The sequence below is a fragment of the Lethenteron reissneri genome, chromosome 18 (genome assembly GCF_015708825.2).
Source record: "Lethenteron reissneri isolate LAM-NWPU_2019-01 chromosome 18, ASM1570882v1, whole genome shotgun sequence".
Lineage (NCBI taxonomy): Eukaryota > Metazoa > Chordata > Hyperoartia > Petromyzontiformes > Petromyzontidae > Lethenteron > Lethenteron reissneri.
In genome coordinates, this window is record NC_083796.1 from 13,307,519 (window position 1) to 13,334,614 (window position 27,096).

Consider the following 27,096-nt stretch of genomic DNA (forward strand, 5'->3'; position numbering starts at 1 on the left):
TGGGTGGGTTTGAGTAACAATGAGGGTATGCCGGGACTGTATAATTCCACACGCATACCCATAATTCCCAAACCGCTCAGCCGCGCAGCCCAAGGAATTACTTTGCGGTCAACCACTCAGAAACCTCGTTAGAACGGTTGCTCTCCACGTTCTGCGACAAGTCAGGATCAGATTCTTGGTTTAGACTGGAGGAATCTGAGTTATTAAGCTCTTTTTCACAGATGCTCAGTAGGGTGGAGTTTTCCCTAATAGAATAACCGTGTTATAACAAAAACGCTTTGCGTGAAAAAACTTTAAGCGAGGACTTACTATATTTTAAAATAAAAGGATACCTCCTTAACAATAGAATAAATATGTAAATAAGGGAGATTTGAGAAGAAAGCAAGTTAATGCAAAAAAAAGCAAAAATACATTTATATCATCTGAAAGTGTTTGTAAAAGTGTATTATGCCAAAAAAAGAATATGCATTATCACTTGTAGTTGTGCACAGTTACTTCATTTGTTTTTTAAGCAGAATACTCTTGATAGCATATCTTTTAGAAAGAAGGTGATACTTTTTTAAGCCAGCTGATCAGTGGTATTTAGTGATATGTGAATGCTGCTTCTCTGTGAAGTTGCTGATCTCCAAGCTGAAAATGGCCTATAAGAAGGCCAAGTTGGCACGAGATGAGAGTCTGCGCACCACCCTGGCGCTCACCACGGGGCAAATCAGCAGGTGAGTACCACAGCTGACAAAGTACCAGATAGTAAGTGAGAAATGTGGTGTGATAATAAAGCATGCTTGTATTTCGGTGGCTTTAAGCTGCAATGTGGATCATGTCAAATGTATGTTGACTGCAGGACAATGAGGTGGTTCAGAAAGTGTGTGTTTTATAAGACTGAAGCAGGGCGTTTTAAATTGCTCCCTTACATGCCTGCATTTTCTCTGTATCCCTTCTACCTCCCAAATTCAAAAGTAATGGGAAGAATTTACTCTGTACGTAAAGCAGGACTCTTAAAATGTGAAACTGAGTGATGGACAATAAAGGATTTGCAAATGAAGGAGTCAATTACAGTATTGTATTGATTAAATTACCTAATCGATGTATTGTCCCCAGCTTTATACAAAATACAATGAGGCTTGTGTTTACAAAACAATGCACTTTACATAACATTTAAATGTAACCGCATCTCAAGACGCTGTACGTGTCTGTAAATACAGAATAAAAAACACAGCGAGCCGTGTGTGCATATCTTGCGTGCATTTCAGCATTCGGACGTGAATGCTACTCAAACGTGAGATGGCCTTTTTTTTACATCGTTGGCTTTGGTGCTAAAAATAGTTATGTTAAAGTGCAATGAGGAAGGGGCAGACCAGGGTATATAGTGAGAGTAGCTTGCGTGTGGAATACACAATGCATATTACACCCACTATGCATACAAACAAACATTAAACAGTACATAATGAACAAAGACAATGTTAAATATAACACTTAACCACTAAATAATCCACATAACATGTTATTCTTCATATGAACATAATGATTACTGCATAAACACAACACGGTACAAATGACAAAAGTCTAAATCATTTTGAATATCAAATGAGCATTGAGGCAGTGCTCATCTACTGTTTACAGTCAAACAATCATGCAAATTCCATATTCGTATGGGGGAGGTGAGTCTCAATAGATCAACCACTGTTGAGTGTACAACTACATCAATACAATTAACGCTACATAAAAAATATAGTTCACAAAAAATACCACGCATAAAACAATACAATACTGACTTTACCCAATAATAACAATACATAATAACGCATGATATTTAATACATGTAATCCACAATAAACTCAAATCAAAATATCCAAATAGATTTTCAACAACTCCATTTGTAGCTTGCTTATTTGAAGAGTGATACCCATCGGGATCATAATACCACTGATAATAAAGATGGTAGTGATTTTGATGATGGTATTGATGTTCGTCGATTGTCATGATGCAACTGCTGATGTGGATGTGTTGCAGGGTTGCTCAAGGGCACAGTGTTTTGCTGTGCATGGTGCTGAGCCTGGTGCACAGCGTCACATCCAAGTGGCCCCTGGTGGCTGCCACAGCACATGGCCAAATCCGCCAGCTGGCCAGTGTGCGAGGCATCTCCCCGCAGGCTTTGTTCAGCCAGTTCAAGAAGCCCATATGTCAGGTGAACATACTCCCAGCCCTCGAGACTGGTGATAACCTGTGAGCGCGTGAGTTCGTTTTTATGGGAAGAGTAGTATCGCTGAATTACTATATAAAAATGTTAGGTAATGGTCCAAGTTAAACCAGATTCTGAGTCCGTGCCATACATTGACTTTGAGGTTAGGTCACTTCAGTGGATCACATGTAGATGATGCCATTAGGTGCATGAAATAATAGTCATATGTAGGATAACACTTTTTCTGTAAGAGGCAGTAAACCAAGTAGTTTTTATGCCTCATGATAGTCATTATCTGGGTATTCCTCTTTCCTGCAAATGACTCAAAATGTAATTGGCCAAATAACATGGTTTTAGTGCCCATACATAATCCATCAACAATGTTCGTATTATTTGTAATTAATGTAAAATCTCTAACGGGAAGCGTTACAAACCAGGCCTGTCCGCACAGATATTCCTTGATATAATGGCTGCAGATAATAGGTGTTTTTAATATAATCTAAGTACTTTGAAGGCATAATTAGTATTCTTTGGGTTTCATAGAAATAGACATTCCAAGAGGAAAGCTAGAATTTTTAAGATGTATGGTTTGATAGAAATGCGTGAGACTCGACCAGCCGAAGCCAAGGCTTAGTGCCAATTTTTGGATTGGGTTAAAATGGCCTAAGGCTCAAAGGGCAAAATGAGATACAGTTGTGATTTTTCAGATTCAGTAGATTCTTTCAATTGAGGAGCATGACATTTAGTGGAATAGCACACAGCATGTTAAAGTAAAATTGCCATTTGAATGTTTAAAACAGCTGGAGAAATATCACACTGGCTTGAATAGCTGTCTTATTTGGATATTGTTATTGACCATCCCTGGCCCTGGCTAAATACATTACCAGGTTCAGATGGCTTTGTTTAGCCGCATAGCTTCAATAAGGAATGGATACATCTGCTACCTTTTCATGTTATTAATAATGTGTTTGCTTTGTTCTGTACATTTATATCCCTTTTGTGGAAAAAATAGAAAAAATGCACATGCAAATTGACAACACTAAAACCCACAAATATAGTCTGTCATAAATATGCTGTTCATACTGCCTCCTACAGGCACACATCACAATCCTGCAGGTGGATGTCAAAACACAAATCATGCATAATTTTCCAACACTGCCTCCAGGAATTCATCATTGCTAAATACAACCCTGGCTAAATAGATTACAATTTGTGTTAACTTAAGCTGCAAACTTTTGTGATGTGTTTTTTTATTGATAAAATCCATGTCATTTAAAATCTATGTATGTTGTGAAAATGAAATGAACAGCCTCTAAAAATGTTATCAGCCTGTCACCCGCCCCCCACGATTATGCGATGGCACAAAGGTGAGTATTCTTGTCTGCCAGTTGCTCTGCCCATGCTACTCTGCCACTACTCCTAAAAGAGAGGCTTCCTTTCTTCTGCCCTCACCTCCCGGTTGTGGCGTGTGCAGTTTCTGGCCAAGTCGATGCACGACTCTCAGCAAACTGCCAGCTCGGAGCCCTTGCCCGAAGAACGAGAAGCCTCCCCAGATGTCTTGTCTGAAGTGGCCAGCGTGTTTGACTTTCCTGATCTCACCCACTTCCTAAACGTAAGGGGAATCTGTCGTGTGGTCTTAAGAAGTTTCTTGAGCAGCAGCCCATTGCGCTGAGGACTTTGACACGTTTTGGTTAAACAGTGAAATTGCTGAGTGTCATTTTTTCTTTTAAACCTTTACTTGCAATAAAAATACCATGGTGATGTTATGTCTATATAAATAAGCTATGTAGTATTATTTGTATTGCTGTTGGAGCATAAAGAAAAGAATGTGTTGTACAAAGATTGTGTAAACGTGTGTGGTGTGGTTAAAATTAAGTCAGTCATATTAGATCATAATGTAACAATAGTACATAAGGATTTGGCATTTCATATTCAAAACGCATTTGGAGTCAGTTGATGGATGTAAAAATGTGAGAAATAAAATAGGTTTTCATGAAGAAGGAGAGAACTTATTTTAATAAAATTCGTAGAAGACCTTACAGTCTGCTCTAATGTACACTAATTTTGTAAGTATTTTCTCATAAGCAATTGCATTAATTTTATTAACTATGTTTTATATAAATAGTACATTTTAAACCCAGAAATATACTAGAAACCCAGAAAGACTAGGATAAGGGGTTGGGGGTTATGTGAGATTAAGTCAGAGATATAAGAAATGCAAGACCACTTAACATCTTAAACATAACTTCAACTTTGCATTCAATAAATCAGAAGATCTTAGAATTTGTGTCATCGCATATTATACAGGTTCCAGCAAAGGTAGCCAACTTATACTAATACTATCCTGACATTGTTGCTTCCGTTGCAGAAGACGTTGCGTTATCTGCTCACGTTCCTGGTCGCGAAGGCGACGCCTGCATCCGCCACGCTCATGGGTCTGTTGGCACAACAGCTTCACTTAGGCTCTCGTGAGGCTCTGCTCACCAACTTCAAGTATATTTTCTCTCACCTGGTGTGCTGCTGCTCCAAGACTGAGCTGGAGGCTGCTCTGCTGTTCGTGCAGGTCGGTGTTCTTCATTGCAAGGCCTGCGAGCCACTGGCGGCCCCTGGTGGCCTTTAGTGCGGCCCCTGACGTGCGGCCCCCAACAATACGCAAATGTGAAAACACCCCATGATGCTGTCAAACTCAGTGGGTTTCAAATGTGTGGTGGCCTTCATACTGAAAATTAGTGAAAAACACTTGTCCAGGTGTAACCCACGTCACCCCCTACTCTCATACTGTCCAGTGGCTGGGTTTATGATTTACGCTATCCAACTAAGATTGACAGTATTTATGCATTACTACTGACTGTCCATCTGTCTGTCCTGTTTATTTATTAAGGAGGCAAAATTTGAAGGTGATTCAGTACAAACTAAGCTTTATCATAGCATTGCATTGCTATTAGGGACTCATCCTGGCAAAAAACAGTCAACTTGATCTAAAGGATGATCCATAATTCACCAATATAACACATTTTAAATGATTTGGCATCTTTTGCCATTGCGTGACATCATAACTTGAGGCTAATAACGTTGCTGAAGAGTGAATCTGGTCTGCCCTGATTGCCTTACACAGGGAGGTGCAATGGCCCAGGCAAGGCAATAAAGAAATGCATCCCTGACCCTGGAGCCCTGTGTAAAGTTTATACATTATTTATGAACAAGATGCCGTTATCTTATGTGTGATGTAATCTCATTTAAAATTAACTACAGCAATTACATTTAAATGCTTTCGAGGCCGAGTTCCCTCCATGACTAGGCCTGTCTCGCCTGGTTTCCCTGCCTTTGTGTTTACGTCCTTTCCGGGGAAGGGAATCATAGACCCAAGTCAATATCTATCATCATCATAAACCATGATCTATCCACTTCTGGATGAAGCGTCCAAGATCTTAAGTGATGGGGTGCATTTCAGGTGATTTAGTCATATGCTTTCTATATTAATTATTACTGCAATTTGCACACCATCTTGTCCACTCATTGGCTGAGCAGAAGGAGACAGAAATTGAGCTTGGCAGCCTCCTGCGGCAGGACTTCCAGAGCCTCCACAATGAGCTGCTGCTGCGGCTGGGCGAGAGTTACCGGCAGGTGTTCAACGGACTGGCCATGCTGGCCTCTTTCTCGTCCTCGGAAGCTGCTCAGCACGTGTGTGGTGATATCTCCTCATCTCAGCAAATGGTGCGCTTGTACGAATGCATGTGTGCATGCTCGCATACATGCATGCGTTCACATATAACCTATACCCATATGCATGTAGGCACACAGGCGTGTGCAACTAAGCATGCATTCACGGACTTCCTTAGTGTAATTTGATGAAAAATAAACACATGCATACACGTGCACACACAATCTTGTACATTTAAAGATTCATTGTGAACAGAGAAAGGAATTCAAGTCTTTGCAGTGCTTGATTTAGTTTGAGTAAGGAATGGCCAATAATCTAAATTGTTAAATAGCTTTCTTTCTTTTTAAGTAAACACAAGAACTGAGTTGGCTCTAAGACAGATGTATGGAGAGATGCAAAGCAGAGAGATTTACACAGGGTCAGAGACGATGAGCATTGCCTCCCCCGCCTTCCACTCTACCCACACTGCTAGACACTACATGGAGTGTCGAACATTTTTTTTGCCAAGGATGCTATGTATTTTAGGGCATACCCGAACGTTACTGATACAATAACAATCTGAAATATATAATGGCCGAAGCCATTGATTTAATTACACCCTTTGCCAAATCCCATAGCTGTTGCCAGATCACCACATGTGACTTATTTGCTCCTAGTGATGACAATTAAAAATGTATTGTATTGAAAAAGAGAATAGCTACCAAAACCATAACTACAGCATAAGTTAGAGACGTAGATATCAACTCTCCATATTTAAGAACCACATGTATCAATAACTTAAGATTATTGTCGATGGAAGTATAGATCATATAACTACTTCTGAGACTCCTTAAAGTAATTTCTTTTAGCCACAGAGGTGTTGCATTTTTCTACACATCGTGCTATATCGACACTCATTGTATGGTAGTCAAGCCAGAATTTTTAATACCAAATTAAGTTAACGATGAAATGTATTGATATTATTTTGAAGGTATTGTTAATCAGGTACTATGACCATCAGCTGAATACACTTGATCATTTTAGTATGGGTGGCTACCCCGATTTAAACCCAGGATCTTAGTTGTGCTGGTCCAATGGTCTGACTCACGCCACCACCTGTCCACATTCCATCCGCAGCTGTTTTATACAGTCATGAACATTTCCAATTTTTCACAAATTAATTGTGTATGATCCTATATTTACATAGTCATTTGACCTCATTCAGCTACTCCTTCACACTTCAGCGATTGATATTTTAATCCTAACATTCATTATGACCTTTACGTTTCCACATGATGCAAAGTTTACACTAATTCTTATTATTTTCACTCAGATGTAAATATTGTTTGTATATTACCACTTTTGCCAAGGGGTGCCTGTTGAGAGTTCTGTGTGTTTTGCACCTGGGCATGCAGGCAGAGTACTTACAACCCCGGCTGCTCGGAATTCTGGCGTTTTTCAACCTTCAGCTCCTGAGTTCTGGAACCAGCATGGAGGACAAGAAAAAGGCGAGTGGAGCTATAGCCTGCTTCAATGCTTAACAGCAATCCAATGAAATGAAGGCCAGATGCGAAGGAACTCTGACATTTTTAGCAAAGATGAAATCTAAATAAATATTTAACAATTACTAAAACTATTTTTGTGTCAAATGACCTTTGTCACAAATTACATAACCTGTGACACCCTCAATATTAATCCCTATAAAATTACCACTTTAAAGGAAAATGCAAGCTGCTAAACAAATTGGTGCTTTGTCTTAAACATAAACACCATGAGTTTGCCGTGCGATAAGTAAATATTGAATAAAACAACTATCTAGGATTTTTGCAACTCTGGCTATGGTGGTTGTCACAGATCCCTGATGGGTTTCATGACTTTTAACAGGGCAGGGAAGTTGAGATGCCTGTGACAGCGTGAAGGAAGGAATAAGGGTTGGGACAGGCTCAATCGCATAGTCGCAGGGAAGTAGGAGGAAACAAGAACGAGCGGTGACTACACCACATGGGAATGTGTTTATATGGGCTTGTGTGCATATCTAATTAATACAAATAATTATTTGTATTTCTGAATGTGGTTGTGTGTGATTGCAAAAAATATGTCTGGTGATGTATGTTTGCGGAGCGGTATTGCAGTGAAACCCAGTGACCCGAGTTCGGTTCCCGCTCAAGACCAATACCAGTGACGATTATCTGAACCAGTCCTGGGCCTCTCCTAGGTCGACTCGGCCTCAAATTCCTGGTGCGGTGTGTAAACATCGCAACTAGTTATACAAAGGTGAACAGGCATAGTGCTGGCCACCCACCCCCTCGTGTGCCATGCCGGCCTTCATAGGTGCTTGCTAACAGCACTTGCCCCTACAGTCTGTTAAGGCTATACGGGGGAATCTTTGTCTTTGTTTATTTATATAAAACTTGCTTCCCACAACTGCAGTGTTGGAGTTAACTGCAATGTGTGACTTGGCAGACGCTTAACAGCCTGGTGTCCCTGATGGAGCTCATGGGCTCCAAACACGTGACGTCCGTACGGGTCAAGATGATGACAACCCTACGAACAGGGCTGCGCTACCAGGACGAATTTCCCAGGCTCTGCTGCAAGTTAGTGGTGCACAGTTGTTGCTTTATATATTTTATTCACAATGATAAGCAGGGCTTCATGTAATTTATTTTATTAAATGTTATGTCTTAATTATGTTATTGGACAATTTTCATATTTGGAGAGATATGCTTTGCCAAACTAATTTAAAAACTAGGTTTATGATTTATTTTTTGGCAGGCGCTAAGACCATCAGGTTATCCATGACAACCTGAATGTATCTCAGTCTTTCCAAGTGATATATGTATGTGGACCAATCGCACATAAGTGTTAAATAGCCTAAAAAGACTTCCCATTGTCGTCCTGCAAACATATGGCGCTGTGGATAAAATCCAGTGCCGTAAGTACGGCGACCTAAGTTGATATAAAAAGCGGTCCTGGCCCCCCACCCCAAGCAGATGTGGAGTCATACCAATACGCATTGGTCAGTGTGGTGAAATATAACCAAACAACCCCCTTGGCTGAAAAGGTGTCGGCACGTCTTTATCCAGCAGTGGAGTGACAAAGGGCTGTACATCATTTGTTAACACCTTGACCATGCTCTCTCCAGCATTCATTGGCAGCTTGCCAGAGCTGTTGGTGCACATATATATACGTGGCGGAGATGGTGGAAACAACTCAGATGTACTGGGTTCTAGCTGAACTCGGCACAATCTTCTGTGTGCCATACCATCTGTAAAAGTGTTCGCCAGTTGTACCTACTCCACTGGTATAATCAAACTCACAAGTGGGAATGTAAGTGTACATGACTTGTGGTTGTATTGCAGGGCATGGGACTGCTTTGTCCGTTGCCTGGAACTGACATGCCTAGGCCCCCTGCTGAGCCAGATCAGTGTGGCCCTGCTCCCTCTCATGACACGAGAGCCCAAGAACGTGGCCTGCATTTTCCACTACATGATTGTGGAGAACAAGTAAGGACCGCTGTTTTGGAACGGCTTTGCAAAACTCTCGTGTGTTATTTGACCATCTTGGGTAGGTATCGCACCTCCAGTGAGCATGGTTGGCTATGTACGGTGCAAAATAAGTTCTATATACATGCATAGGTATAGTGTGTGATGCAGTGTTGGAGATAATGTTTATTCAATGAACTATAAAGTTTGGAAGAATATTAGATTGAGGTGGGAGTAGTCAGGCTTGAAAGTGTCAGAATCTCTGTTATGAAAGCTGGAAATAGGGAATGAGAACAAAGTAAGATTATTTTAGTTCACTTGTCAATACCAATATGGGAATAAATTTGATCCCCCATTTGTAAATTTGATAGCAAACATCTCTTAAGCTCTACAACAGAAGAGATTTGATGTGAAAATAATGAGGAAGAGAAGTAAAAGAGAGTAATTGGGCGAAGACGATGTGAAAAAGGAGAGATTTAAAAAAAGCCATTCAAACATGATAACAGTGTTGTATGGCTCAAAGTAAAGTGCTATTGACATAGATTGTACCCCGTTCCGAAGGTATGACATGCTGTTCAAATGTCTTAACAATGTTGGATCAAGCCTATTTCATGCTGACATAGAATCCAGTGTCCATTTTGCATCTTCCAGAACCCTTTGGTAATGCTACCACAATATTACTCTGGTTTGGCATTCAGACTGTCTTTCCCATTCATTCTGGCTTTAGGCAGATCGCTATAAAATCTGGTTCCACTTGTTAGGATGTACTGTTGTTCGTGTGTGGAGTGAATGTTTACAGCGTCGTTTGTTTATTTCATGGCTAACAGGAATGCAGTGCAGGATTATCTGCATGAGGTGTACTTCATGCCAGACCATCCTGACTTAGGCCCTATCCTGGATGTGCTGAATGCATACAGTAAGGTGGGATACACAAAAATAAACACTCCTTTTTATTAGCTTTTAATACTACTGTTACATATGCTGTGATTGAACATACATGTCCTGTAATTTATTGACTCCTTAATAACACCTGAGGTAGTGGGGCTGATAATATCACCAACTAAGGTGGTCTTAAGTGCTAATGCTGATAGTTGCACGTGAAATTTATTTAGGCTGGGGGAGTCCCAAGCCTTATTAAAATTATATTTGCCACTACGTAAGTGGTTGGCTAGGAAATGACCAGGCTGAAACCATCAACCTCTCTACACCTGGGATCCTGGTTTTATCATGAATAGCTGCCCAAGTTTTAACCCACACCCTTCCTCCACAGCCTCTGCCTATCCTTCCTGTTGTGTATAGCTGCTCAAGTCCATGGCTCTGGATCTGAATGAGCATAACAAAGTCCAGATTTGCAGTGAAAGCAGATGTGGATTAATACATATCGTATCCATAATCTTTACTGATGCATACCACTAGCTATTAATACATAAGCTTGGCCTTGGCTTTTTAATGGTAGACTCCACCTAAAATACCATCTTAGGCTGCAAGTCAATGTTAGCACTGGAGGGGGGGGGGGGGGGTATGCTTCTTATCTGGTTCCAGCACTGTCATGCGGCATGTCTACTTTAAGTAGGTGGTTGTAAACTACACTTACCCTAGTGGTGTATTTTGGCTAAAAACGACATCTGTGTGCATTACAGGAGCAGTCTCGCTCAGCAGACCTGGTCGCGGAACTGCAGCGGTTGATGCGTTCCGTGCAGCATGAGAACCTGCAGATCCGCATCCATGCACTGTCCCGCCTGCGCCACACCCTCTACCAGAACCAGGTCCGCCACCCAGACGCTTGTTGTTTTAAACAATACACATTATCCTCGAGAGCTTCAGTGCATGCTGTTATAACTACTGACATTTGCATCCTACCAAAATGGTTAAACTCGATCACAATTAAATATTCAAATATACAATAGGATTTATCATAGGTTTATATAAGTTCTTGTCTATGACATATAACTTGGAATGTTTTTAGATCCTGTTAGATCTCAGATGCTAAGCAGGTTTGAGCCTGAATATTGCTTGAATGGGCAATGAGCAAGTACTACAGAATGTTATAGGCTGCATGTCTGTGTTGTGGGCAGCAGAGGGGAGTACAGAACAATAATTTTTTTTACTGTTTTAAGCTTTGCCATCTATGTTTCTCGCCGTCACAAAACCCCATCACTCATAATGCATGCAAAATATATTTTGACACAATAGGAAGGTTTTTTTTCAATCATTTCCTCTTAATGTCGAGGCTACATGTGGCAGCAGGTTTCCCTGTCCCTCCCTCTGGCCTTTGTTTTTCCACATTGGCCTTATTTGTTCTCCCAACTTGCCTCATCTGTGGTCATTTACTTGTCTGGCCTAGCCCTCTGTTCCTCTCAACCTTCACTTTCCCCACCTCGCTGTTTCCTTCTTTCCTTGGCTTTGGCATTGCCTGGTTTTCAAATGTCTCACTCAATCTTCACCTGTCTAACTGAGCCTTTGTTTTTGTCAGCTCGCCTTTCCAAGGGCATTGCAACTCAGGCTTGGTTAGCACTAAGTGTGTTTTTTGTTTTTGCCTGTAATCAGGGCAAGCTGATGAAGTACGCTTGGGAGAGTGAGACAGTAGAACCCGTGATCTCGCATCTGGTCACTGTCCTGTTGGAGGGTTGCCATGATGCCGACCTATCTGCACGCCTGCTCTTTGGCGAATGCTTGGGCGAGCTGGGAGCGATCGACCCTGGCCGTCTTGACCTGTCTGCCAGTTGTCAACCAAACAGAACTACTACATTCCTGGTAAGAAATCTATTACACTCCTCTGAGTAATTAGAATAACTGGTTTCTCCATTTACATCATGATTATTATAGATATTCCAGATGGAGTGCAGACATACGGTGTTGAATAAGACATGATTTTTTTAAATATGAAAGAGTACGTATACATGTACAGGATGCTCACATGATACGTAAATTGGACTTGCAGTCCAAGGATCGCTGATTCGATTGCCTGCTTAGTTGATTGGCAGGTCGCGTGTGGTGGGCTTCTTCTTTCGTATTGCATTGTGAAAAGCAACAGTTTTTATTTTTTCTTAATGATCGTCGTAAATGAATGCTCATCCAGTCCAATGATGTGGCTGACTTAGTGTGGATTTCAGCAATACCATCAGGATGTGCATGGATGGAGCATTCATCGGTAATGTGCTTGATGGTTTGGACTTCTCCACAGTCGCAGTTTGGCGATCCTTTGATCTTACATTTATGGAATGTGTACGCGCATCTGCCGTGTTGTGTTCGAGCGCGGTTCAGTGTGGTCCATAGTCGTCGTGGAAGAGAGAATCCCGGTACTTCCACCGTCGGATCGTGAATTATGTTTTTGTTTGCCACGTCCATAGCCGCCCACGATTCAGAGCACCGAGTGGCGGTGTCTTTATTGTCGGCTGCTAGAGCGGAGGCGCTTATCCAGAACGGTTTCCTGGATTTTAGCCTTGGGCGGCGTGGGAGTTCCTTTAGATCTTGATGGAGCGGCAGAGTGAAGTTTTTCATTATCTTGTTGATGTATTCCCGTGTCGTCGCATCATCGCGTCGGATGTTGGCCGGAGCGATATTCGCCAGCACAGGAAGCCACGGGAGTGGAGTAGACTTTAGGGAACCGCTAATGATATGAAGTGTGTTGTTAATTTCGACATCGACATGGTTCGTGTGAGGGCTTTCACCCCACACACCGGGGCACAGTACTCCGCAGTGGATTGAACAAGGGCCTGCGTCGATAATCTTCAATGTGCTGGCATCGCTTCCCCAGGTTGTTCCTGCAAGTTTCTGAATAATATTCACTCGTGCTTTCGTTTTACTTTTCGCTTATTTGAGGTGGTGATGGTAGTTAAGCGTCCGATTCAAGGTAACTCCTAGATACCGAGTGTGTTCATCATGCCTTAGCTTCACCCTGCAGAAGTTAACGTTAAAGTGTGGATACTATTGGATACTATTGCATCTTCCAAGACATCTGATCAGCCTCGAACAGTAGACTAAATACCCTCTAGAGAGACCCTCTAGTGCCATGTATGGATGGGGCCTCGATCATAATGTAGTTTTTAAGTATGTGTCACGAGCAATGTCACAGTCCACGACTAAAGATGATGATGGGTAAAAGGAGTTGTTAATCTCATCACCTTATCAATTTAACTTTAGTACTACCACTACTTTGTAACTGAAAAAAATAATTGAAGAAGAACCATTGTTTGAATGGTCATGACATCGGAGGTACTGTTTCGTTCTTGTTAATAAGAGTTGGTGCACATTTGCCAAACAGGCTGCAGTGGAGGAGCCTGAATTTGCTCGGGAACTGCTCACGGAGCTCACTCGTGCCTTCTTGGCCACGGCCGACAATGTGCGAGCACAGGATTGTGCTGCCTATGCAATGCAGGTCAGCCCACTGCTCACACAAGTTCCCCATCGTGACACCCCTTCCCTATCCTTTGATCAGATGCATACGCTCAATTGGAGTTTTATTTATTTATTATGCTTTTGCTTCACGTTGAAATTTTGTACACCTATACATTTTTACCATCAATTTAGCCTGCTGATAAAGTTTGAACTGGTAATGCATTTTCCTAAACAATGTTCCTTTAATATATTGATCTGGAAGGCCGATTAGCTGATAGATTAAGTGTTCATTTTATTTCCCTCCTCAACTTACTTACATACCTAAATCGCATTTTGGTACAGCCTTTTGTCAATGCACTTTTGAATGAAGGCACCCCTAAACTGTCGGTTATGGATGTTGTTTAGGCATACTTCACACTGAGCTGTGTGAGTTGGTACCATTTCTAAACGTTGTTTTTGGTGGCCTTAATTGAGCAGGAGCTTCTGCAGATCTACGCCTGCAAGGAGGGCACTGAGAGCACTCCGGGGCGCTGCCTCTGGAGATCCTTTCCTGACAATGTGCAGGAGATTCTGGAGCCACACCTGCACACGAGGTTAGCACGGTTTTAAATAACAGAGTTTTTAAGTTTGACATTTATTGGTCTATAATGTAGTATCAAGAAGTGGTATTTTACTATGACAAGCGTAAATGCCAATAATATATCCGTCATAATAAATAAGATAATGGAAGATCACAAGTTTATAAGGGCATTACCATACAATTTGTGAAATGTACTAAAACCTTAATCTGAAGACCAGTAACCCTGATTCTCAGATTATCCCAAAATATTGACAAACCCCCTCGGTTCCACAATTTGTAGAACAAGATAAGTCGTTATATACCCTTTTCTTAAAAGCCTTTGTTACCAGTGGACTTCCACTCAAACTTTATATAACCCCGTATATTCATAAATGTTAATGCAAACTATGGAATGAAATACATTTATGAACTGTACAGTTAAATCTAAACCCTCTATAATTCATTCAAAACGCTAAGTAAAAACTGTAATCAACCACTTGATATGTGCTGTCATGCATTACTGGAGGTAATAAATGTACAAGGGTCTGTTAAATCACTTCAAAATCAAATACAATCTTTATCAGCGTATTAATCTTCTGGACCCATATATCCTAAGTCTCATCAACATAGTGTTGACCTGTTCAACCCATGCTGATAAGCTTCCTATCATAGGAAAGAAAACATACATTCAGTGGAATATGTTCAACATGGTGTTGTGCAGTAGACCACGCGGAGACTGGATTTACTATAAGGGCTGTTGCCGTTTATTTACACTGTTTCACACAACACTGGAACTCACACCAGAGGTAGGTGCTCTATTTTTGGTCCTTACCCTGGACCCCCAAACTCTACATTGTCCTACCCTCGGCTATCCCTTGGGGCTCTCTCACTCGTCTGACCAGAGCGGGGGTTCATCCAACACTGCCCGGCGACGAGGAGGGGGAGAGACCCCTTCCAGCAGATTCTTGCCCTGGCTCCCCACAACGACCACACCTTCGTCACGGGGGTCCCCCTTAAGTATCCCTTTGGCGGCTCCTCCCCCTAGCTCGGACCCGCCTTTGTTGCCGAAGGTGTACCCCCTTACAGCCCCCGTGACATGCCGTCATCCTTGGCTGTCAACTCGCTCGCACCTCCCTCTGTTCACTCCCTCATGGTTGCTCACACTACTCCTCTACAATGGTGCAGAAAACATGAAAAAATTATGCATTGCTGATATGTCGGATTGTAAGTAGTAGAGTATTTTTTGTGTAAGTGGTGGATTTTTTCCAGAGCCAAAACTCTACTGCATATTGCCATATGTATCTTTTTTTGTGATTTGGGCATTGAGATGTTAAAGGCTTATTCATGTTTCACCACAGGTACATTAATTCATCACCCATGTTCAATTGGGCAAAACTGTGGAAGCCGATTTATGTCATGAATGTGAGGAAGACATTCCAAGATTGGGCATGCACATGGGCAGGCTACCTCCTCACCAAGGTAAACACACCATTTATGCAAACAAAATTAAAGCCCCATTTTAATAGATATCCCTGAATATATTATGTTCAGCCCTTTGTCAATCCAAGACCTTGCCACACCGTGTTGGTCATGAAGGTTGTTTGACTACTCTTGAGCATGCTGGTCAGTGTGGATTGATTGAAAAAGGAGGTGGGGAGGGGGGGGGCTTGGACCTGTTTAAATGTATTGCATTTCTTATTGAAGCTTTTTTTTGCCATTGTGGTGCCATGTGCATTTCCCTGCTACCTGTGAATTGTGTGGTGGTAGTCCCTCCAGTTTCAATAAATTTATCTGCTGCTGCAGGTGCGGCAGGAGCCAGCACGCAGGGTGTTCACGTCGTGCAGCATGATCATCAAGCACGATATCAAGGTGACGCTCTTCCTGTTGCCGCACATCCTCGTTTATGTGCTGCTGGATGGTGACGTATCCGAAGAACAGGAGGTAATAGCAGTCGCAGTTGGCATTATCGTCATTTTTTTAATATTCAAAACAACAACTACAGCAGCTTCTTTTCTTTCCTACAATTATAATTCTTGATAGGTTTCTCCAGTTTAGTTTTTTCAGATTTTAGGCATGTACACTAAATCTCAAAACGTACATACAAGTACTTTAGAATCTGAGTGTGTAATTATACTGCAAGAATCATGAGCTTCGAAGCTCTCTTTTACAGATATCCAGTTGGGGCGGGTCAGAAAGTTTCAACAACAAATCATACAAAGACAAGATTGGGGTGCAAGGTATAGGAAAGCTAAGCAAGTCACTAAATAAATATCAAAGTAAATAAAGTAGACAAGTACAAATTGCACAAGGACATAAATTCCCTCCAATATTTCAATACCAAATGCAATCTTGGGCAAGGCAGCAAAAAACCAGCAGGCTAATGTATAAGCACATTTGCCAGTCGCACACTGTTGTCTTCACATGTGCAAGTTTTGATGATGAAAATGTCATCTTTTTGTTTTGAACACTTCAATGATGCTTGTCCTCCACTTTCTGCCTCCTAAAGGTACTTCCAAGCATACACTTGTACTTGCATGTAAACTCATATGATATACATACCTGTATGTATTTATTTACGTGTATATCCGTTCTTTTCTATGGCAGGTTTTTGATGAGATGTTGGCAGTACTACAGCATGATGTGGGCCAGGAGGGGTCTGAACGTGCTGATGCGTCAGACCTCAGTCAGATGAGTGCCCAGACCATATTTTCGGTGCTTGACCACTTGACCCTGTGGTCTAGGCATAAGTTGAAGTCGCTCAAGAAGCCAAATGGAATCAAGTCCAAAAGCAAAGCTGGTAGGCCATTCCTTTGCACCCTAAGGCTTTTCTGACATTGCTGTTGGGTGGCCAGCAGTTCGCAAATCATTGTGCAGACTCTGATGTGTTAATTTTCTAAAATATAATATAAACCAAAATGACACTATATTATGTAATCCAAAATGTCAAATAGTCGCATTTTCATTGCTAGAAAAAAATACAGATTAATATAATTTTAACGTACAAAATATTTCTTAATATTACTCATGAGGCCATAATTTAAACAAAGAGAGCACCTAATTAACTTGTGGTTTTGATGTGCCCAGGGCACACACTGAGCAAGAGCCTTGCTCGAGTCCAGTACACATTCTGCAAATTCATAGACCTCGTGGTAATAATGTGAAGACCTTATTCTTTGGTTTTTTCGGTAAAGTCACGTATAAAAATAAAATAATAAATTAAATAATATTATTTTATTTTTATACGTGACTTTACCGAAAAAACCAAAGAATAATTCCTGCAGTCACGAAAGCTCCAAAATTAAGAATGTGAAGACCACTCCCCAAAGTGAGAATTTTTTGTAGTTGTTATTTAGTTACCTGTTGAAGTTTCATTAGAACTTGAGAAAGTGAAATTAAGTAGATTAGTTTGTGTTGTTAGAGTAGTATTATGGGTGACACTTGGTTTGTGTGGTGGAGATGAAGAGATATTGCTTTAGTAGAGCAGTTTTTTAGATGTACGCTTTTAAAGAGTCAAGATGCGTACTTCATTGTTTAGATTGGTGTTTGAGGTATGAATGCTCTATTAACTAAACAATACAAAAGCAAGCAAGCCTCAGACCTTTGAGTTTAGGAAGTACATATGAAAAATGTGACATGCAGTTCCCGCTCTTATTTTTGTGTTTCTCTCCTTGGTTGGGCAGGCACGACGAGCAGTGCAGTGGTCACATACACCTTAGGAGACGAGCAGTACCAGCGAGTGCAGAGCTTCCTAAAGCGCATTCCTCAGAGCGTGCTCTCCTCATCCTCATTCCGCTGCAAAGCTTACACACGTTCCCTCATGCATTTTGAGGCACACATCGGAGAGAGCAAGCAAGACATACAGAAGCACCTGGCATTCCTGCAGGTGAGAGCTAGTTTGGATATCTGCAATTGTGAAGGGTTGTATAGGAGCTAAAACACTCATGAGCACCATGACCCAGGTTATATTCCTGGCCATACAAACAACCAGTAAATGTTGCTATCTTTTTCTGACCTTGGCCTTCTTAGGTCAACTTAGTTGGAAAGGATAATCTGGTATGGTTAACCAAGATCAGCTAAATAAGCAGACAATGGCAGTTACGAAGTGGTACTAACGCCACTACAAAACATGAGACATCTTTAATTGGGGTATTTCATGTCATGTCAAAACAACAGGTTATAATAAATAGCCTGACTCCCCACTTGTTTTCATCATATTTTTAGAGTGGTAGTAACCCTAAATATGCAGATTTTTTTAACCAAAATGAAAAGTTACGCCTGGAAGGCTCACACTTAAGTAACTGTAACGTCTGATACAATGCAAGTACAAATTGAAGAAATGTAAACCTGGATTATATTCATTGGAATGTATTAATTGCCTGCTATTTCAAATTGCCAACCAAAAGGTCTTTGACCAATGAAACGATCAAAAATATATCGAATCGTGCTGTAAGAGCATACCTTGGATGTTGAGTGTCAGTGGTGCAAGAGTTGTGGAATGTGGCGCAAGAAGGTAATGGCAAGATGTCATGATGGCAACATAATTGGAAGTGATGATCTTTTGTCGTTGTGTGTGTGCTCAATTATTCTTGTGGATATGTCTGCGTGAATACCTATCTGTAACACACAACCACATTTATGTGTTTTTTGTGTGTGTGGTGTGCGTGTGTTTGGGGACTTGTGGCGGTTGTGGGGCCCAGACATTGTATGTAGCCATGGATGAACCAGATGGCGTGGCGGGTGTGACGGCACTTCGCAAGGAAGAGCCATCGCTTCACGAGCAAACGCTGGAGCACGAGAGCATCGGACAATTGCGTGATGCTACCGCGTGTTACGAGAAAGCCATCCAGGGCGAGCCACACAAGGTGAAACGTCTTGCTTGGATGGTCATTTGGGTTGGTCTGGGCTAGGGTTGCTTTTGGCTAGGTTTGGCTTGGATGGGCTAGATTTTGACCAAACCTTTCAGGGCCAGGGATGACCTCGCTTAGGACTTCGGCTTTCCTAAAGCTACACTGGAATTTCATGGGCGGGAGGTGGCGGCTGATTCTGCGTATTCACGCCCAATTTCATTTAAGCTTGGTAAGCTCAGGGACAGTCCATTTACCATTACAGGCTTAACCTGCACTGCTCCAATCCATTTGCCTATTCTTAATATGCCATGAAGCACTGGGGGCTTGGCCTCTCCAGGTTCTTTCATTCTGCCCCTCTAGTCATCCTTTCCATGGCCAGCGGGAATGCATAAAAAAATGGTGTATCTTATAACACATTTTTGGATTAGTTTAAACTCTCTCAAGATAAAATCTAAATTTTAAAAAATGCGCTTTTGAACAAAAATACATGTTTGAAACCGGCCTGATCCTGCAAACCTGGTTGGTGAACTGAGCCTTCTCACTGGTCGTGAAAACGTTACGTGATTTGGAATTGGTTGTGGCTACAATGGGTTAGGCTTTTTTGGGCTAGGGCCTACCTGGGCTATAACTGGTGAGGTATATATACTGGGTTAGTCAGCAAGTACCTTTTGAGTCCTGAAGCATGATACAAATATCCCAGGTGGGAAAAGACTTAATACTATGTTGTACTGTTGTTGGATGAATGAAGGTTTCCTGTTTTGGTATTGTTGCCTCTCGCGGTGTTCGGCAATGCAGATTTCATACCGTCACGGGTTGCTGCGATCACTGCTTGGCCTTGGGGAGCTCTCCACTGCCTACTCTATGGTGAACGGCATACTCTCCCAAAGGTAGTGCTTTCCCTAGCTGCAGGACATGAAAATATAAGTATTGCTTGTCAAGAGATCACCTGCTGTCGTGTCACTGGATTAGCTTTGTGAAGTAACTCGTGAACTTTTATATAGCTGACATTTATGGTTCAGTTATAATCTCCTATCAGCTGGCAAAAAATGTGTTTCTGCCAACACAGTATAATTTGTAATTTATACATTTTTTATAAAAATGTTTCCTAAAAATCTGTAAAGTAAATTATTCCAAAGTGAATTAATATTTAGAGTCCAAATACTGGCAAATGCCCTTTAACAACTCCCATAACATAGCTATGGTCAATGGTTACTCAAGCTGACCTGTACTTTGAACGATCATTGTAACCACACAGGCCTGAGTGGACAAACGAACTCAACGTGTACCGGGTGGAGGCTGCTTGGAAGCTTACCCAGTGGGGTGACCTGGAGACTTGTCTCACCAATGGTATGCATGGCTATGCATTTAATTGTGTAACGATCTCATTGGTCTGTTCTATTGATCAATCATTCGTCCATTAATCCACTCCAATCCCACCATGCCACTTGCATCTTCTCGCAAATGATTCTACCATCTTGCTCACTCACCAACTTATGTACTCCATCACTATGCCAATCGTTTCACCTACCCACAATGTTAGCATACCACCTCCTGATCCACCCCGAGTCCACCCATTAAGTGATGGATGACATCACCACAGAATCTGTGCTAGATTGGGTGAACTTTAAGACCACTTGAATTGGTGCAGAAAGTATTGAAATTCCTTAGCACTATCCTGCGATCGCAACCAACATCCAGTCCTCCAAATCCACTTACCATTTGACTTACCCACCTACCGATCCACTCATCATGATTTAGGTTCATCTACTTACATACCAACTCACCCACATACCAACTCACTGCTATACTTATCCAGATACTCACATACCACCCACCTTTTCATCAATTCTCTTACATTGGAATGTTTCAGTACATTTTCAGTAAGATCATAAATACTTCAAGATGGTGGACCTAACACACCTCAGGTTTTCACAGGAGTTGCATTATGATTTCATTCCAGGACTGATATTCTAAGGTACGACGTCTAGGTAAATCCCTTTTCCAAAATATGAATGATATTGGTTTTGTTGGTCTTTCCATTACATGTGCGGTATTCGCTCAGAGACATCTGGCTCCTGGAGCATTGGACTGGGCAAATTGCTCCTAGCGGCCAAACAGGGTGACCGCGTAACGCTCGAACGCCAGCTCAAGGTGGTACGTGCCGAGCAGATGGTGCCCCTCTCTGCTGCCAGCCTGGAGCGTGGATCATACCAGCGTGGATACGAGTACATCATCCGGTGCGTCTGCGCGGGATACAGGATGGTTGTGGGTCATGGTTTGTAGAAGGCATCGCACAACTGCTTGGTGGGGGGGGGGGTGTGTTTGGGGGAGGGGCAACTTTTCTAAATACTCATGCCGGTTGAGGTGGCACACCCACCACATGCCTCAAGTTGGTGACTCATACTCAAATGTGGGGGAAGGCAAAGCATATATATCTGTATGTATGTTGAACTTCTTTCGTACCGTACGTAGCCAACCATGCTAATCGGAGGTGTTAGACTAGGTGGGGGAGGGTGTTGGACCCATTCTGGGAGGTTGATGGCCAAGACTGTAATACCTACTTTAATCACCAAGGAATGTCCTTAATGCTCGTGACGTCATTCCACATCGACCAGCCCCCCCTAATTAATATTCATGAGCAGGTGACATATTCCAAATGGACACCCTCCACCCCTCATTAATAATCATGAGCGGGTGACATCACTCAACATAAAACAGCCCCCCTCATTAATAATCATGAACAGGTTACATCTTCCACATTGACCCCCCCCCCCTCATTAATAATCATGAGCAGATGACGTAACTCCACATCGAACAGCCCCCCTCATTAATAATCATAAGATGACGTCCTCCAAATGGACTCCCCCCCCCCCCCCCCCCCATTAACAATAATTAGCGGCTGACATCGCTCCACATGGGGGGCCGAGGCGCCTCCTCTCCCCATCCTCGGCGTCAACTTACAACCCTCACTACAAAGGCAGAACCCTCAGGTCACGCCATCTCCGTAACGCTATTGAGATCTCAAAGTAAAAATAACGTCGTGATGAACAAGGGATTATAACCTTAAAATTAAATAGCTCTGTGTCACCGCGCCCTTACAAATTGCACACGAATTGATGCAATGAATATCACGTCGCGGTCTGCTTTTCGCTTGCAAGTTTCAAATTTACTGCAATACACCCGTCCTTGGACGGGCAAAAGGCTAGTATAAACAGATTAAGGTTAGCGCGTTGAAGAGCCTGGGAGAATTGGAAGCTCTCAACAATGCGACTTTTCTTTGAAATGTGAAATCCACGATCTAGATTGTTGATATGATAATCACAGTGCAGAAAATATTTAACAAGGCTTAAGGCGTCATGCATAAAACATCTTTGGTCAATTTGTGACAATGTGGCAAATACAGTTGGAGTACATGTAGGAGTCAGGTGATATTTTTATTATGGGTGTGGCCACTTGTATTGTTGCTTACTGTTGTTTCCAACTAAGGCTGAACATGTTTTGACATCAGCTCTGACAGTCCTTAATAGGGGGGGCACTATAACTCATAAGGATGATCCTATATGAACCAACGTGTAGTATAAAGTTATGTTGGTATTAGAGACTTGCCAATGAAACCTGGCAAATTGATAAAAGTTTTTCTCAAAACATGGAGACAAAGCATAGCAAAAAGGGATATATACCAATATGTAAAAACCCTTCCCCCTGACAACTACCCATTGGCTTCCATTCTGCTAAATACATATAATCTATGTGCATGTATTGTGTTTCCAAACTTGAAGTTGTTATTGTTTCTTAGCTTTGTCATTTTCTGTTTTGACGTTGGTAATGGTGGTGTAGGCTGCACATGCTGAGTGAACTGGAACACAGCGTGAGCCGCCTGTCGGCCGGTGAAAACTTAGAGAATCGGAGCGTTTGGTCCTCGGCGTGGCAGGCGCGGCTTGAAGTGACGCAAAATTCATTCCGTGCCAAGGAGCCGATCCTGGAGCTGCGCCGGGCCCTGCTCTGCCTCGCTGGCGATTCGTGAGGACTGGGAATTGCACCGCACGCTTAGCATCGACCCAGTATCACCTTAATTGACACAGCGATGTGGCTGCTAACACTAATGGAGAGTTGTGTATGATGCGCACAGGACAGAAATTAATCCAGATGATCCAATTAAAATCATCTAATCTGTGATTATTTTATACTTGGCTAATATTATTAATGGTCTGGAATCGATTTGTGAAAATGTACATTATTTGCAGGTTGATGTTACATATTCGTTTTTTTCCCACGGATAAGAGGAGTCTTGCTTCAAATGTTTCCGATTATGCACGATCTTTTTGTGATAAGAGGAGTCGTGGTAACATTCATACTTTTTGCAGTTTTGTGTGGATAATTTTACGGATAAAATTATGTATTTTCATGGATGTAATGATGCACCAACAGTGTTCCCTACATCAGAGCAGATCGGAGGAGTTTGGTTTTGCTCATTACTGCATACATACCTCAGCCCTACTCTAACTGTATGGATTTTGCTCATAACCTGAACCAAAACTCATTAGTTCTAACCCAGTCCTGCCATCTAAACTTCTAGTATTTATTCTTAGCATGAACCTAAATCTCTAACCCTAAACTAAAACGACCTCCACCAGCCTTGATCACTAACCCTGTGATGCTGTGTGTGCAGGGATGCACTGGTCGGGGAGTGCTGGCTTCAGAGTGCAAGGGTGGCACGGAAGGCAGGGCATTACCAGACGGCGTACAACGCCCTGCTGAACGCACGTGCCGTGCACCCCCCAGACCTGTGCGTGGAGAGGGCCAGGTGGCTCTGGATCCAGGTAGCCCCAGCTCTCTACATGACCGGTCTGACACACCCTTGTCTTTTGCTCTCAAATATTCGGAATTGGCAGTTCCAAAACTTTTTTTTGCTTGTGTATCCCTCTTTTCAAATTTTACGTATGCATGTATGTTGAACTTCTTTCACGCCATACGTAGCCAAACGTGCTTTCATGTGATTTATCACCGAGCATTATTTTTTGACGTCACTGCAAAAGAGGCCCCCCCCACCCCCCTTTATTAATATTCATGCCCGCGTGGAAATTCACACGAACGCACAAGAAGGTCGCGCACTCCACATGCCGCACCCCTCCACAATAACCATGAGGGGGTGACGTCACTCCACGTGGGGCAACCCCCCCCCCCCCCATTAATAATCATGAGCTGAACAATTTTTCTACTGCAATATACACCCGTCCTTGGACAGGCAAACAAGCTAGTCATTAATAATGAGACAAGTCATGGGTTGGCTACCACCCATGACTTTTATTTCATATGGCTTGCGGACACAAAAGGCCTACCTACCACTTGTAAACGGCCTGTAAACGATGTCCATCCATCACTTTAGGCATCTTAGGAGCACTTACCGCATACATGAGAAAATGTTTGAGCTTGTATGTAATTTTAGCACACTGCCACATTGTTTTCAGTAGTTCTGATTATACAATTCATTCGGACCTTTCATGATCAAAGCTTATGTCAACTGATGTGTGTCCTGCCTTTAGGGAAAGGTGCACCAGGCACTGCTGCAGTTACAGAGGAGCGTGGAGCAGCACGTTGGGGGAGAGGGCTGCCGACCTTCTGACCCGCGCCAAACGGCTGTGCTGGCACGTGCCTTCCTCCTTATTGGCCGCCTCATGGAGGAGACGGCTAACTTTGAGAGCAACGCCATCGTCAAGCAGTACAAGGTGTGGGCAAGGAGGGGATGGGAAGGGGAAAGAGGGGCATTCAATTATTAGTTATGTCCCCAGCACTTGTTTCTGAAGCGGCTGTAAGATGAGGTAAGATAGGATTGACGTATCAGAGTGGGTTGATTTTAACAGGGTTTGTATTATGAAATTAAAATATGGAATATCTAAGATGTTACTTTAAAAAAAACATTACAAATATTAATATGAATTATCAATTGGTTAATAACCTATCTTTGCCAACCGTGCAATCTACATATCGGCATTGGCAAAATTTAATTGAATCCCTCCAGGTAACAGTTGAATTGGATCTTCCCTCCTAGTTTTCATCACGAATTTTATTCTTCCATAAGTGTCTTATAAATCAACGATTACTCATGTCGACGTAAAAGGGCTAACGTCAAGGGTGTTTTCAGTTTACATTGGCAAAGACAAATTGACCACTTTGGTATTTTATTTCGATGCCATTGGATATTTGGTTGAAAATTCCCAATTGACATTGATGACATTTAAAGGAACATTCTTACAATATTCATGTGCTCGTTTCAATGTACATGGCCTCTCTATATCTTGATCACCAGGATGTGACCTCCCTCCTTCCTGATTGGGAGGATGGGCATTTTCATCTGGCCAAGTACTATGACAAGCTGATGCCAACAATGACCGACAACCGCATGGAGAAGCAAGGCGACATCATCTACCGCATTGTCTATCACTTTGGGCGGTAACTGCAGCTACCTGACTTTTCAATCTTACTTACTTTCCTCTTTTTATTTAGCCAAGTCAAATATTCTACTAGTGCAATAACACAGGCTTTTAAAATTGTGTTAATCAGTCGTGGCCATGTAGCACCTCCGATTAGCAGGGTTGGCTACGTACAGTGCGAAAGAAATGCAACATACGTACATAAATATACAGCTCATACATGTGCTAAGTCATGCCAGAAATGAACTGTCAACTGAAAACCTGATTTTGAACAGCCACCTAAGAATAAGCCAGATTTTCACATATAGTGATATGGTCTCAGCCTGATTACCAATATTTGACAAAATGTGGTATTTAATTTGTGTCTAAGGACCTCAATTTGATACTGGCCCACCTACAAAGTTCTCAGGAAAACATTAAATGAATCGCCATTTGGTGGCCGGTAAGAGAGAATTATTTGGCAAGAGATCAGAAATGGTTCTATTCATTGTCAAGTGATCTGACTATTACGCTAAATTTGGGATCAATTTTATTTGGCAAACCCTGAATCAAATCAAAAGCCCCCTGGTATATTTTGACTTAAAACTTTTGTGAGTGCAGGAATTAATATTCTATGGTTTTTTCGGTAAAGTCATGTAGATTCATCTTCTTGGTTCTTTCGGTAAAGTCACGTAGAATGGAAGTAATAAAATAATAAAAATAAAACATAATAAAATAAAATAATTCTCACGACGTTTCGGCTACAACGCAAGCAGCCGTCTTCAGGTGAAGAATGAGACACTACCAAGCTAGGAGCTTATATATAAGCTGGATTGGAGGTGGAAGAGCACCTTAACAAAAAGAATGTGCATATGAAGAGGAATTTAGCATATTCATGGGAAATGCGTAGGAGGTGGGTGGGGGGGTTTCATAGTCATATTATGCCCATGCATTATGCAGGATCAACAGCACCAAGGGGGGGTGCAAGGGAGTAGCATTAACAAAGGAAATGAATGTTAATAGTATGTAGCTGCAGTTACTAAACAACCACGTAGAAAACTAAAGTATAAACTACATGAAAAACTAAAGTATAAACTGCATAGCACCATCAGTATACTTACTATACTCTACAATAAGCTGAGTTACTAACAGCAAGTAATACATTACAATTCTACGTCGTAAAAATTATATAATATGCTTCCATCTAAACTTTATTCTCTTACATCACACGAGCATACACCGTACTATATACTGCCATAGATAAACCCAACATTAAATTATATACTGCATTGCTATAAACCACCCTATACCTTATACATTTTAATATAACACTATGTATTATTCTACTCGCCCTAATGTGTATCACACTGCTATATGTTTACTATACAATTACAATACTATATATTACTTTTTACATTGTATTAAGCATATAAATGTTATACTATTTGTTATTATACGCTGTACCATTGACCGTCGTGTCAATGGGTGAGTCGTGGGGGGAAAACTTGCAGCGGAGCAAAGAATCCATTCCCTGCGGAGAATACAATGCCAGTGAGTGGAACGCGGTCTGAAAGTCACCGTAAACGTGAACACAATCAGTTAAGATCCGAAATGGTTTATTACGTCCTTCCAATGATTGCT

The 27,096-nt window shown here is 41.9% G+C and overlaps 1 protein-coding gene across 1 annotated transcript in view; it reads left to right on the forward strand.

The window, feature by feature from the left end:
• Positions 1 to 27,096, forward strand: part of LOC133343889 (serine/threonine-protein kinase ATR-like) — a 57,515-nt gene that overhangs the window by 14,807 nt on the left and 15,612 nt on the right. The window contains 25 exon segments of the mRNA XM_061553862.1: positions 616 to 716; positions 2,011 to 2,185; positions 3,654 to 3,791; positions 4,548 to 4,742; positions 5,708 to 5,893; positions 7,235 to 7,327; positions 8,283 to 8,413; positions 9,179 to 9,322; positions 10,129 to 10,222; positions 10,942 to 11,067; positions 11,849 to 12,055; positions 13,566 to 13,679; positions 14,117 to 14,232; positions 15,557 to 15,677; positions 16,002 to 16,139; positions 16,803 to 16,995; positions 17,879 to 18,081; positions 18,896 to 19,060; positions 19,841 to 19,932; positions 20,301 to 20,392; positions 21,108 to 21,282; positions 22,883 to 23,065; positions 23,715 to 23,865; positions 24,589 to 24,771; positions 25,353 to 25,495. Coding sequence (XP_061409846.1) covers positions 616 to 716; positions 2,011 to 2,185; positions 3,654 to 3,791; positions 4,548 to 4,742; positions 5,708 to 5,893; positions 7,235 to 7,327; positions 8,283 to 8,413; positions 9,179 to 9,322; positions 10,129 to 10,222; positions 10,942 to 11,067; positions 11,849 to 12,055; positions 13,566 to 13,679; positions 14,117 to 14,232; positions 15,557 to 15,677; positions 16,002 to 16,139; positions 16,803 to 16,995; positions 17,879 to 18,081; positions 18,896 to 19,060; positions 19,841 to 19,932; positions 20,301 to 20,392; positions 21,108 to 21,282; positions 22,883 to 23,065; positions 23,715 to 23,865; positions 24,589 to 24,771; positions 25,353 to 25,495 — 3,659 coding nt within the window.